At 42.0% G+C, this 15,051-nt stretch overlaps 1 protein-coding gene across 3 annotated transcripts in view; it reads right to left on the bottom strand.

Moving 5' to 3' along the window:
• Positions 1-237: 237 nt before the first annotated feature.
• Positions 238-15,051, bottom strand: part of LOC124867126 (solute carrier family 2, facilitated glucose transporter member 1-like) — a 68,342-nt gene continuing 53,528 nt past the window's right edge. For 2 of the 3 annotated variants that reach the window (XM_047363435.1, XM_047363515.1), the window contains 5 exons: positions 11,552-11,739; positions 9,763-9,867; positions 9,574-9,675; positions 9,285-9,488; positions 238-1,301 (listed from right to left, as the gene is read on the bottom strand). In XM_047363435.1, the coding sequence (XP_047219391.1) occupies positions 1,095-1,301; positions 9,285-9,488; positions 9,574-9,675; positions 9,763-9,867; positions 11,552-11,739 (806 nt within the window). In that variant the 3' untranslated portion in view covers positions 238-1,094. Of the gene's footprint in view, positions 1,302-9,009; positions 9,088-9,284; positions 9,489-9,573; positions 9,676-9,762; positions 9,868-11,551; positions 11,740-15,051 lie in introns of those variants that run through there. The other variant, XM_047363599.1, reaches the window with a different exon arrangement.

The raw sequence follows: 15,051 nt of genomic DNA, 5'->3' as shown, positions 1-15,051 counted from the left end.
CTGCGCAGTGTCAATCCAACCAGTCTTGGAAGCAGAAAAAGATGTGTGTCACAGTATGGGTGTACTTAAAGTTTAGTGTCAGCTTGCCCTAATTATTTTAGCTGTTTAGTGGTCAGTAAAGCTAAAAGTTTAGTTAGCAGAATATAGGTTAGTGAAGCTAACGTCTTGGCTGTGCCTACCACTGGTGACAATAGTTTGAATGTACTGCTTTAACTGAAAAAAGGAAGACTAACAATGTTTTCTGGATTTTTAATCTTTATTTTCTACTACACAGTGAGACATGGTAAATTACACACAACGTAAAGTTGAATTACATTTTAATACAAAAACATTCACCTCTTTATGACTAAATATTATGTTAAATATAGAAATATACTGTACATAGAAAAGTTTGTACACTGTAGGAGACATGATGTAATTAATTTAGACATACACACATTTAAAGATCCTGAACTTTGTATCTCACAACCTATAATAGAGAAACAGCATTAACTGCTTAAAACAGAAGACGATACAAAACACATAATGACAAATGTAATTAATTAACTTCAGCAAATACAGTAAATGAAGCTAATGCAAAACAAACTTTAGGCTGATGCAAGAAGACACAAGACACAAGAAATTTGTTCTTTGTTTTTTTATTATAACTGTTGCGCGATTTTGTGAAAATCTATAAAATAAACATTACCTTGAATGAAATTAATGTGATTTGAAGTTCAGATACAACAAAAAGAATAAGAGTAGACAAATAAGTAGCCAGGAAAAGTATGATAACTAGCTATTTTTCCTAACAATCCATCTGTGTCAGGATGGATGGATGGATGGGATGGATGGATGGATGGATGGTGAAATTATAAATTCCTGTATCTTTTTCTTTTGCACCACATAACACCTTCAGTTTAGTTCCTCATGTGTTGTTAAGATTATTTTCTCTATTATGGCAGTTTGTGCTACAGACTAAGGCCACAATCATGTGTTACATTATCAATCTATAAATTACAATGTGAATATTAAACAAGTGGTATTACATTGAGCAGTTAAATTTGAGTGTGTGACTTTTTACTACTCAGATGCATGTTGACATTTGGCAGTTTCTACAAATCAGGGTCATCCCCCTTGAGAGTGTTAAATTCTTCTGGAGCTGAATACTTGTCAGCCCCCTGACCAGAGGAATGCCAAAAACCTGCTGCAATCTCATCAAAGGTGCGACCCTTTGTCTCTGGTACCTTGAAGTATGTGAAGACGAAGAAGTCGAGTAGCAGAAAGGTAAAGATGATGAAGACATATGGACCAAGGAGTTGCTGCAACAACAAGAGTTTAATTTGATATAAGCAGACACTGCTATGTAAACCGAAGTATGCAACATACCTGTCATGATCTGAGGGTATTTCTTGATTTGTTTTGGACCTTGTTCATGATTGTTTTCCATGTGATGCTTTAGTTAATTTACTTTAAGTTTAGTTTCTTGTTCTAATTATTGTGAATGTTTTCAAGGTGTCACTTTTTTCTTTACTTATTCATGTATTCGTTTTATCATGCATTGTAGTTTATGTTCTGCACGATGACGTCATGAACACGCTCCGTATTTTGGCCCTGTCCTGATAACCACACTACATCCTGTGTCCATCTATGAAGTGTGTCGTTTGTAAAAGTGCACAAAGGGTTGAAGTGTGCAGGTTAGAAGCGTGCAAAATTGGAGGATTGGGACAGTAGGGGTCACGTCATCAACTTGCACCTCTGCAAAGTAACTGCGACTTTAGAAAATGGTGGGACCACTCGCTGTTTTTGCCATCCTGCTGCTAAAAATATATTTTAAAATTGCAACAAGCAATTGTTAAGGAGAAACAAATGCAGGAACTGAAGGAGGCTTATATACCAGACTCGCCACGGCACCAGTGTTTGTTCGAAAGTTAATTTCAAAGTTACAGGCTACTGACTGCCCAGAATCACCCTGAAACCAATGGCGTCTTAAAATGTTGAGGTTGGAAAACTACTAATAAAAATATATTGTCAGCTTGCTGTCTAAAGTTTACACAGTTCTTATTATTCTGATTTGATGGTTGATTACATTGATGGTTGTAATTGTTTTTTGCTCAAAATGTCACCTGGGGTGAAAAGACCACTCTGGACAATTGGGACACATTATGCACTCAAACCCATCAATGGGAACACGCAATTGAGGGTGGAAGTGGAAGCACTGGGACAGGGCCTTTGATTCAGAACATATCCAAGATGGCGTGGAGGCAGAAGCGCTCCAAAGTGTGGTTGTATTTTACAAATAAACGCAATACTTGGGCAAGTTGCAACATGTGCAAAGCTTTGATCACAACAAAAGGAGGAAATACCTCCAACATGCTCAAGCATTTGACCACGCAACACGCAACTAATTTGCACACACGTAAAGTCTTCAATACGCTGCTTATCAATAGTGGTTACTCATGAGTAGGAGCTTGCAGCACATAGCCTTCTGCTTTAAATGTCCCAGGTAATGTTGAACTCATCTAGGCGTTGTTGATTGTATTAATTTTAGGGCCATATTTACATTTAGCTGACAAGGACTGCCAGAGTGAGGCTGTCTCAGATGCTGGTTCTTGCATACCTTTGGCTACCCCTGTCATCGAGGCAGGGAAGAGTAAAACGACAGAGGCAAAAATACAGGAATGTCACAGAGCAGTCACTAAATCTGTGCACAGTGGAAGCCCCTGCATTTCGGTAGGATAATTTAGTGTCTGGCATGAAAATTAAAACTGTCTAAATGTTATTTTACCCAGTACAGCTCTGTTTTTTTAATTTCAATTACATATTCTCTCTAGGTGGATGAGAAAGACTATCAACTCAAAATACCGTCCTCCAAGTAGAGACAGCTTAACAAACCATTTGATCCCAGCTTGGTATGGAGCTGAAAAGAGCAATCTTATCTCAGACCTGAAGCATGTCCCAAAGGCAGCCATCACAGTTGATGGATGGCCAAATTTTACCCAAGACCATTAAATCCCTGTAACACTACTCTATGTAAGGGAAGGAAAAAGTCCTCAAAACCAAAGCAGTCTATGAATCGCAGAAAGAAAGAGCTGAGGCAAAGGAGATTAATAGCATCTTTGAGGAATTTGGAGTAAAAGAGTAGGTCGTGGCAGCCACTGTGGATAATGTAGCAAACATCAGTGTACAGGTCCTTCTCAAAATATTAGCATATTGTGATGAAGTTCATTAATTTTCATAATGTCATGATGAAAATTTAACATTTATATATTTTAGATTCATTGCACACTAACTGAAATATTTCAGGTCTTTTATTGTCTTAATACGGATGATTTTGGCATATAGCTCATGAAAACCCAAAATTCCTATCTCACAAAATTAGCATATCATTAAAAGGGTCTCTAAACGAGCTATGAACCTAATCATCCGAATCAACGAGTTAACTCTAAACACCTTCAAAAGATTCCTGAGGCCTTTAAAACTCCCAGCCTGGTTCATCACTCGAAACCCCAATCATGGGTAAGACTGCCGACCTGACTGCTGTCCAGAAGGCCACTATTGACACCCTCAAGCGAGAGGGTAAGACACAGAAAGAAATTTCTGAACGAATAGGCTGTTCCCAGAGTGCTGTATCAAGGCACCTCAGTGGGAAGTCTGTGGGAAGGAAAAAGTGTGGCAGAAAACGCTGCACAACGAGAAGAGGTGACCGGACCCTGAGGAAGATTATGGAGAAGGGCCGATTCCAGACCTTGGGGGACCTGCGGGAGCAGTGGACTGAGTCTGGAGTAGAAACATCCAGAGCCACTGTGCACAGGCGTGTGCAGGAAATGGGCTACAGGTGCCGCATTCCCCAGGTCAAGCCACTGTTGAACCAGAAACAGTGGCAGAAGCGCCTGACCTGGGCTACAGAGAAGCAGCACTGGACTGTTGCTCAGTGGTCCAAAGTACTTTTTTCGGATGAAAACAAATTCTGCATGTCATTCGGAAATCAAGGTGCCAGAGTCTGGAGGAAGACTGGGGAGAAGGAAATGCCAAAATGCCAGAAGTCCAGTGTCAAGTACCCACAGTCAGTGATGGTCTGGGGTGCCGTGTCAGCTGCTGGTGTTGGTCCACTGTGTTTTATCAAGGGCAGGGTCAATGCAGCTAGCTATCAGGAGATTTTGGAGCACTTCATGCTTCCATCTGCTGAAAAGCTTTATGGAGATGAAGATTTCATTTTTCAGCACGACCTGGCACCTGCTCACAGTGCCAAAACCACTGGTAAATGGTTTACTGACCATGGTATCACTGTGCTCAATTGGCCTGCCAACTCTCCTGACCTGAACCACATAGAGAATCTGTGGGATATTGTGAAGAGAACGTTGAGAGACTCAAGACCCAACACTCTGGATGAGCTAAAGGCCACTATCGAAGCATCCTGGGCCTCCATAAGACCTCAGCAGTGCCACAGGCTGATTGCCTCCATGCCACGCCGCATTGAAGCAGTCATTTCTGCCAAAGGATTCTCGACCAAGTATTGAGTGCATAACTGTACATGATTATTTGAAGGTTGACGTTTTTTGTATTAAAAACCCTTTTCTTTTATTGGTCGGATGAAATATGCTACTTTTGTGAGATAGGAATTTTGGGTTTTCATGAGCTGTATGCCAAAATCATCCGTATTAAGACAATAAAAGACCTGAAATATTTCAGTTCGTGTGCAATGAATCTAAAATATATGAATGTTAAATTTTCATCATGACATTATGGAAAATAATGAACTTTATCACAATATGCTAATATTTTGAGAAGGACCTGTAGATGTGAAAAAGCTAAACTTCATCAAGCTTCTGAGTTTTGCACACACCTTGGAGGTCGTACATATTTCCAACTGGGCAGCAAGGATTCGTTCTGGGATATTATGGATGAAGAGATCCCACATGACATTCCACGTCCCTAGAGCCAGCCTAAGCATCCGGGGATCCCGGGGACTCCATTATTCTGCTGGGGAACTTCAACGCCCACGTGGGGAACGACAGTGACACCTGGAGAGGCGTGATCGGGAGGAATGGCCTCCCCGATCTGAATCCGAGTGGTGTTTTGTTATTGGACTTCTGTGCTAGTCACGGATTGTCCATAACGAACACCATGTTCAAACATAAGGGTGTCCATCAGTGGACTTGGCACCAGGACACCCTAGGCAGGAGGTCGATGATCGACTTTGTTGTCGTATCATCAGAGCTTCGGCCGCATGTTTTGGACACTCGGGTGAAGAAAGGGGCTGAGCTGTCCACTGATCATCACCTGGTGGTGAGTTGGATCCGCTGGAGGAGGAGAAAGCCAGTCAGACTTGGCAGGCCCAAGCGCATAGTGAGGGACTGCTGGGAACGTCTGGCGGAGCCCTCGGCCAGGGATGTATTCAACTCCCACCTCCGGGAGAGCTTCGACCAGATCCCGGGGGATGTTGGAGACATAGAGTCCGAGTGGACCATGTTCTCCGCATCTATTGTCGATGCTGCTGCCCGTAGCTGTGGCCGTAAGGTCTGCGGTGCCTGTCGCGGCGGCAATCCCAGAACCCGGTGGTGGACACCGGCAGTAAGGGATGCTGTTAAGCTGAAGAAGGAGTCCTATCGGCTGTGGTTGGCTTGTGGGACTCCTGAGGCGTCTGACGGGTACCGTGAGGCCAAGCGTGCTGCGGCCCAGGCTGCGGCAGAGGCAAAAACACGGGCCTGGGAGGAGTTCGGTGAGGCCATGGAGAAGGACTACTGGTTGGCCTCGAAGCGATTCTGGCCAACCGTCCGTCGCCTCAGGAGGGGAAAGCAGTGCTTCGCCAACACTGTTTATAGTGGGGGCGGGGGACTGCTGACCTCGACTGAGGACATTATTGGGCGGTGGAAGGAATACTTCGAGGATCTCCTCAATCCTGCCATCACACATTCCGTGGTGGAAACAGAGGCTGGGGACTTGGGGTCGGACTCTTTCATCACCCAGGCTGAAGTCACCGAGGTGGTTAAAAAGCTCCGCGGTGGCAGGGCTTCGGGGGTGGATGAGATCCGCCCTGAGTACCTCAAGTCTCTGGATGTTCTAGGGCTGTCATGGTTGACACGTCTCTTCAACATTGCGTGGCGGTCGGGGACAGTGCCTCTGGACTGGCAGACTGGGGTGGTGGTCCCCCTTCATAAGAAGGGGGACCGGAGGGTGTGTTCCAACTACAGGGGGATCACACTCCTCAGCCTCCCTGGTAAGGCCTACGCCAGGGTATTGGAGAGGAGAGTCCGACCGATAGTCGAACCTCGGCTTCAGGAGGAGCAGTGTGGTTTTCGTCCCAGCCGTGGAACACTGGACCAGCTCTATACCCTCTACAGGGTGCTCGAGGGTTCATGGGAGTTTGCCCAACCGGTTCACATGTGTTTTGTGGACCTGGAGAAGGCATTCGACTGTGTCCCTCGTGATGCCCTGTGGGGTTGCTCCAGGAGTATGGAATCGGGGGGCCTTTACTAGGGGCCACCCGGTCCCTGTACGAGCGGAGCAGGAATTTGGTCCGCATTGCCGGCACTAAGTCGGACCTGTTCCCGGTGCATGTTGGACTCCGGCAGGGCTGCCCTTTGTCACCGGTCCTGTTCATAACTTTTATGGACAGGATTTCTAGACGCAGCCAAGGGCCGGAGGGGGTCGGGTTTGGGGACTAGTGGATTTCGTCTCTTCTTTATGCAGATGACGTGGTCCTGCTGGCCCCCTCTAGCCAAGACCTACAGCATGCGCTGTGGCGGTTCGCAGCCGAGTGTGAAGCAGCTGGGATGAGGATCAGCTCGTCCAAGTCCGAGGCCATGGTACTCGACCGGAAAAGGGTGGCTTGTCCTCTTCAGGTTGGAGGGGAGTTCCTGCCTCAAGTGGAGGAGTTTAAGTATCTCGGGGTCTTGTTCACGAGTGAGGGAAGAATGGAGCGGGAGATCGACAGACGGATCGGTGCGGCTGCCACAGTAATGGGGGCGCTGTGCCGGTCCGTTGTGGTGAAGAGAGAGCTGAGCCGAAAAGCAAAGCTCTCAATTTACTGGTCGGTGTACGTTCCTACCCTCACTTATGGCCATGAACTTTGGGTCATGACCGAAAGAACGAGATCCTGGATACAAGCGGCTGAAATGAGCTTCCTCCGTAGGGTGGCCGGGCACTCCCTTAGAGATAGGGTGAGGAGCTCGGCCATCCGGGAGGGGCTCGGAGTAGAGCCGCTGCTCCTCCACATCGAGAGGAGCCAGTTGAGGTGGCTCGGGCATCTATACCGGATGCCTCCTGGACGCCTTCCTTGGGAGGTGTTCCAGGCACGTCCCACCGGGAGGAGGCCCAGGGGATGGCCCAGGACACGCTGGAGGGACTATGTCTCTCGGCTGGCCTGGGAACGCCTTGGGCTCCCCCTGGAGGAACTGGAGGAGGTGTCTGGAGAGAGGGACATCTGGGCGTCTCTGCTGAGTCTGCTGCCCCCGCGACCCGGTCCCGGATAAGCGGAAGACGACGAGTACGAGTACGAGTACGGGATCCCACGTGGCAAAAGTAGTCCTCAAGGAGAAGCAGCAACTTCTTGGTAAAAATGCATTTTAAATACTTGATTTAAATTCAACCAAAATGTAAATGAATGGATTAGGATCAATCCAAAATGATAATGTAATGTTTTTTTCTGCATGTATGCTTTTCAGAGCTGCCCCAGCACATGCTTCTCTTAGATGTGAGAACAAGATGGAACTCTCTGTTTTTGATGATGTAACATTATACATCCACACTTGCTGTCTCGTTTGTAAAACATCCAACCTGTGGCCAGATACTGCCCAGCCTTCAGAAGCTGGCGAATTATTACACAGTGCAAGATGATGACTCTGCATTCATCAGGAGCATCAAGAAAAACATTTGGAATGATCTTTCCAGATGGTACAAGGTAAATTGACTGACATTAAATAAATAAACTAAACTACATACACAAAAGCTTTTTCATATTTAATCTCCTTTTCCAATAATCCTTTACTCCTGAGATGGTGTTTTCCATAGCTAAGAGGGTGTTTTCCACAGCTGGAGACACCTTAAGACTTGAACGGTCTTGTATCATTCCTGAAATGGCAAATGTGCTCAATTTTCCTGCACAAAAACTGTTGACATGCAAAAGTTAATAACTGCAGTTGCATTTTATGTTAAAATATTGATTTGACAGAGGAATATTTAATTTTTTTAAGTCAGCTTTAATTTTGTTTGATTCCAATCCAAAATGTTGGTGCTTACTTTAAATAAAAGAGTTACTGCAACCAAACCCATTTGTACTATATTTTATTTCCTAACTCAACGAGAATCGATTAGACAATCAATAAGGACTTGAATTAATAAGCAAGATCGATAATGGAATTGGTATGTCTAAATTCTTATCAATTCCCATCCCAGTTTGTTGCTGGATCATTATACCGTCACCCATGCCAAACCCGTCCACAACTGTTTGTTTTGCCAAGCCAAACCTGACCATGTTCTAAACTGTTGCTACATTAAAGCCTTTTGTTCATACCTGCCTCAGCTTCATCTAGCCTCCTGTAAGTCGCCTTTTGTTTTTGCATTAAATCTTTTATATTACATCTGCTCCTGCTTGTCTGCATTTGGGTCCTACTCCTGAAACCATTACAGCAATAGCAACCAGCAGAACATAGTGTTAATTTCCATCATTTCTGATTTTAATATAAAAAGTAGTCAGTTGTTAATACCCCATGACCTAATACTTGTTAACAATAAGGAAACCCTGAAACTGTATTGGTGTTTTAAACTACTGTGAAAGATAGGACACTTAAAATCAAAGTGTTGTTATCTTTTCAAAAATATTTCCCAGAATAATTTGTTGATCTATGTATAACTTCCTGAGTGTTACTAGTGGAACAGAAATTTGCTAAATAAAGAAGAACAAGGTTATTTCCCGAACTGAAATATTCACAAGAAAACCGTAGATATATGAAATTATTGTACAAAGTCTTTATCACTGGTGAAGAACAGAGCTGCTGTAAATACTGTTTGGTAGTAACAGCTACCTGTTTGTGATGTTGATAATGATTTTTTTGAATGTCCTACATGGTGCAGGTCTCATCTCGTTGCTTGTGGAGGGTCTGTTTTCTGTTTTGTTCCAGAATAGTTGGTGACATTAAATACAAAGATTAATGTGCAGGTTAAGCTCTATGAACTATTGGACAGGATATAATTCAATGTAATCATCCTGAAGTAAATGCTTCTGTTTTATAGATCTGCTTTAAAATTCTAAAAAAATCAACAAAATCAACAACTCTCACAGTATATTGCGAACAATTTCTTACCTCAACATATTGAAAACTCATCCCCACTAAGAAGTTGGCAGACCAGTTGCAGAAACCAGCAACTGCAACAGCAGCCGGCCGAGGCCCCTGGCTGAAAAGCTCAGCTACAATGAACCACGGGATAGGGCCGGGGCCAATTTCAAAAAAGGCTACAAAGCTGAAGATGGCCACAATGCTTACATAAGACATCCACTGGAGCTGATCCTTAGCAACAAAAAACACAATAGGGGATATTAGGTATAACCAAAAATGTCTGATGGATGCAGCGTGGATGATCAGAAATACTTACCAACAACGCCATGGCAACAGTTAAAAAAACTGCAGAAACTGCCATCCCCATCAAACCAATAAGATGAAGAGGACGTCTGCCCACATGCTCTACCACAAATAGCTTTATTAAAAAAAGAGAAAAGTCATAACACTGCAAAATGTCCCAAGGACTTTACATCTTTTGCTCTTAAGTTCTTTATCAACTTACAGAAACCACAGTGAAGGCAGTATTGACCACCCCAGCACCAACGGTGGCATAGACAGGCTGGGAAACACCTGCTCGCTCAAAGATCCCAGTAGAATAGTAAAATACCTGCAAAGAATAACAATCACCAGAAATGAAATGATACATTTAGGTTCTCCCAAAGGACTGAACTAGAGTCACTCGGATAAGGGTGAGAAATATGGAATTTAAGGTTTTCTCTTTAAGGATCAGATCAGATTAGTTAAGTCTAATCTGTTTTAAACTCAATAAATGTGTTGGTTCATCACAACTGGATATCTCCATGTTAGATCAATGCTGCAACTACTCAGTTGGTGGCCCTACAATATACACTCAGCGGCCACTTTATTAGGTATACCTTGCTAGTACTAGGTTGGACCCTCTTTTGCCTTCAGAACTGCCTTAATCCTTCCTGGCAGAGATTCAAAAAGATACTGGAAACATTCCTCAGAGAGTTTGGTCCATATTGACGATAGCAGATTTGTCGGCTGCACATCCATGATGCAAATCTCCCATTCCATCACAAGGTGCTCTAGTGGATTGAGATCTGGTGACTACAGTGAACTCATTGGCATGTTCAAGAAACCAGTCTGAGATGATTCGTGCTTTATGACATGGAGCGTTATCCTGCTGGAAGTAACCATCAGAAGATGGGTACACTGTGGTCATAAAGGGATGGACATGGACAGCAACAATACTCAGGTAGGCTGTGGCATTGACACGATGCTCAATTGGTACTAAGGGGCCCATAGTGCACCAAGGAAATATCCCCCACATCATTAGACCACCACCACCAGCCTGAACTGTTGATACAAGGCAGGATGGATCCATGCTTTCATGTTGTTGATGCCAAATTCCAAATGTCACAGCAGAAATCAAGTCTCATCAGACCAGGCAATGTTTTTCCAATCTTCTATTGTTCAATTTTGGTGAGCCTGTGCAAATTGTAGCCTCAGTTTCCTGTTCTTAGCTGACAGGAATGGCACCCGGTGTGGTCTTCTGCTGCTGTAGCCCATCTGCCTCAAGGTTCAACGTGTTGTGCGTTCAGAGATACTCTTCTGCATGCCTTGGTTGTAACGAGTGGTTATTTCAGTTACTCTTGCCTTTTTGTCAGCTAAAACCACTTACTGGATATTTTCTCTGTTTTGGACCATTCTCTGTAAACCCTAGAGATGATAGTGCGTGAAAATCCCAGTAGATCAGCAGTTTCTGAAATACTCAGACCAGAGTGTCTGGCACCAACAACCATGCCACGTTCAAAGTCACTTAAATCACCTTCCCCATTCTCATGCTCGGTTTGAACTGAAGCAGATCGTCTTGACCATGTCTACATGTCTAAATGCATTGAGTTGCTGCCATGTGATTGGCTGATTAGAAATTTGTGTTGACGAGCAGTTGGACAGGTGTACGTAATAAAGTGGCCGGTGAGTGTGTATGATACAACCTTCTCATGTTTTTTATGGTGGTGTTTTAGCTTTGTTCTGAAACGACAATACATGCCATTGTGCACAAAGAAACATTTGACATGGAAGCCAAACCAAGTATCAATAATTATTGCCACTGCTTGTTTGTTCTTCTTTGTTCTGTAGCTATAAGAGCTGTTTATTATTTGGAATAGAGTGCAAAGAAATCACATTTATATTAAAAGTCTTCTTTAGTCATGGTGCTACTATGAAGTTTATCTGTAATCATGGAAGCTTTGGAGGTCAAGGAGATTGTTCATAATTGACCCTCTGCTGATAAAAAACAAAAACAAAACATTTTTCTAACTTACAGCATTAATGCCAGACAACTGCTGTGACAGCTGCAGCATGATGGCAATGAAGATCGGCTGGCGGTAGATGGGAGACCGGAACAGCTCAGCAATAGTCACTTTTTTCTCCCTCATCATCTTCTGGCTCTCCTCCCTCATGTCCTGTATGTCGTTATTCACCTCTTCAGTGCCCCGCAACTTCATTAAAACTGGAACACATGAGCAACATCAACATTGTTTGGAACACTTTGACACAAATACAGTTCTTACTGTATGCCAATTTTGTGTTATTCAAAATGTTAATGGATGCAAAGTAAAAGGTAAATACAATGTTGGAATAAGTCAATTATTTTCATATACCACAAATGTGGTCTTTGGCAAAATTTTCTAATCAGTTTTAACTTTCTTCACATGTCTTAGACCAATCAAATGATTTAGATTTATTTGACTGTTCAGGGCCACACTATTATTATGGATAATTATTAACTGCCAACTGTCTCCCTTATAAGGCTAAATTAATAAAGCTGATTGAGAACTGATTATCGATCTCTTTCTTTTAATAAACACAATTTGTCCTCAACAATAGGTAAGGTAGGTAAGGTAAGTTTATTTATATAGCGCTTTTCAGTAACGAGACACTCAAAGCGCTGTACATACAATTACAATACAATCACAAAGAACACAGAAAAACAAATCAAATGCTAAGAAATCTAAAAATATATGAATCCTTCTGAGAAATCTAAAAATCTCTAATACAATGATATAGATAACATTAATAATCCTTTGGGTTTTACTGGTAAGAGCTGGTTCTAAACCAATCTTTCTAAAGAGGTAATTATATCATTAAGTCCTCTATGTAGGGGGGAAAGCATCTTGTGCTAAGAAGTCTCATCATTCCACTGAATTCTAACTAGTGAAGCTGAGTCACTGGTACAAAACAGCTTTAATCCACATTTTCAGGTGCTAATAATATATTGCTTTTACTGGTGCTGAAGTTGAACTAAGTAATCTAAATAAGAAAGCTGGGTCATTGGTGTAAGAGCAGCTAAAGTCCAAGTTACTAATAATGTTTGGTTTTCGCTGGTAAAATCTATGAAAAGTAATTAAATCACACATTTAGGTAAAGTAAGATAGGAGGGAAAAAAATCATATTTCAGACTCTATTCTTAGCAGAATAGAGTCTGAAACAGTACAAAAAAAAAATCTCAGCAGGGGTAAGCAACACACACATAAGTAAAGATCAATATGGCATTGATGGCAGGATTCCTTGACTGAATTTTTCAGAGGACATCGATGGAGAAAGGCTAGACCAGCCTTGGAAGAGTTTCCTTGTCTCATACCCCGATTTACTGTTACAGGGAAGGAGGTCCTCTACGTCAAGGTTCTTGAAGACTCAGCACTGAAATCAAGAAAGAACCAGATTTTTCCCCAGAGACGGTGAGATCCTGAATCAGCATAATTTAAAAATTATTATCAATACTTTGCTTAACAAGCTTGGTTTTAATTTAAGACAAATGATAACAAAAATACCCAGATACATTTATTTTTTTACAAATTTAAAAGGTCCTACTAATTAAATTAAAATATTAAAATTGTAAAATATTTTCTACTGAGGATGAAAGTGTTGTGGGATTTTTCTACCTTAGAACATGCAGTATAAAGGACGTTGTTGTGTGCAGTGAACAGTGGTTCACCGGCAAAGACCCATCCTTGTGTGGTTGAGTGAGGCTCTCCTAACTATTTAAACAGTGAGAAGGCCGTTAGAGTGCCATAAAGCTCTGAACACGTGGAGACGTCTGCAGGTTTTAAGGAATATCGCCCCATTACCCAGACGCAAAATGGGCCAGACGAGTTCTAAGGAAACACTTCCTCCTCAGGGAGAAATGTTTGACAACATGGAAAAAAATATGGAGTGAAAAGCAACAAGTGCATTAATGTATGGGTTAAAGAATAAAATTTTCCTTCAGGTAGTTCGTTTACTCTTACCATTTTACCAAAAGGTGAGGAAGCTACATAAAAAAGAGATATATTAGAAGTACAAAAGAACATTTATCAGAAAGATTTGCAGGCTTTGAAAAAACATAAAGCATTGACATACAATGTTGGAAGTGGGAAGCTGAGAAGCACCAGAGAAAGAAATATTCTAAACCAATGGCAGGTAGTCAGGATAACAGTAAAGATATATGTGGGTGACGGAACAATTTCTCCATCTCTGTTCCTGTTCTTGAAAACCCTTCGGAAAATTCTGAAGCCAACATACACATTAGTCATCCACCCCTTACAGTACTTTTGCAAAATCCGACACCCCTGTGAATTTGTCTTCTGTTTCTCACTCTTTTTTGGGGAAAACCTGGTCTGATCCGGAGAGATGGCATCCACCTCTCTTTGGAAGGAGCAGCTCTTCTTTCTAGAAATCTTGCCGAATGTATTAGTTCTCCAAACCTCTGACAACTCAGGGTTCAGACCAGGAAGCAGGGTCGTAGTTTAACACTCCTCTATGTAGCGTCTGTACTGCTACCCACCCATTACCCTATTAAGACAGTGTCTTGTCCACGACCAAAATCGAATAGATTAAAAAATAATCTAAATGGAGGAAATCAGGAAAATCTCATAAAAATACACACAACTCAGACTAAAAAGAAAAAGAAAACAATTTAATGTGTCTTACTGAACATAAGATCTCTCTCTTCAAAGACTTCGCTAGTTAGTGACCTAATTTGTGACAATCAGATTGATTTATTTTGCCTCACAGAAACCTGGCTGCAGTAAGAGGATTATGCTACTATAAATGAGTCAACTCCTACTAAATATTTAAATTTTCACATTCCTCAAAATACTGGGCGAGGAGGAGTAGCAACCATCTTTCAATCTGATTTATTGATCAGTCCCAGATCAATCAATAGCTACAACTCTTTTGAATATTTAATCCTTAGTTTTCCTCATCGAAATTGCAAAACACTAAAACCACTTCTGTTTGTTGTTTTGTATTGTCCACCAGGTCCTTATTCTCAATTTTTAGATCAGTTTTCAGACATTTTATCTGATTTAGTGTTAAATACAGATAAGGTTATTATAGTGGGGGACTTTAACATTCATGTTGACAATGAAAGTGATAGCCTAAATACAGGTCCTTCTCAAAATATTAGCATATTGTTATAAAGTTCATTATTTTCCATAATGTCATGATGAAAATTTAACATTCATGTATTTTAGATTCATTGCACACTAACTGAAATATTTCAGGTCTTTTATTGTCTTAATACGGATGATTTTGGCATACAGCTCATGAAAACCCAAAATTCCTATCTCACAAAATTAGCATATTTCATCCGACCAATAAAAGAAAAGTGTTTTTAATACAAAAAACGTCAACCTTCAAATAATCATGTACAGTTATGCACTCAATACTTGGTCGGGAATCCTTTTGCAGAAATGACTGCTTCAATGCGGCGTGGCATGGAAGCAATCAGCCTGTGGCACTGCTGAGGTCTTATGGAGGCCCAGGATGCTTCGATAGCGGC

Source organism: Girardinichthys multiradiatus, chromosome 1, assembly GCF_021462225.1.
Source record: "Girardinichthys multiradiatus isolate DD_20200921_A chromosome 1, DD_fGirMul_XY1, whole genome shotgun sequence".
Taxonomy (NCBI): Eukaryota; Metazoa; Chordata; class Actinopteri; order Cyprinodontiformes; family Goodeidae; genus Girardinichthys; species Girardinichthys multiradiatus.
Note: the sequence above shows the minus strand (reverse complement) of the source record. Positions and strands in the feature narration are given on the sequence as shown.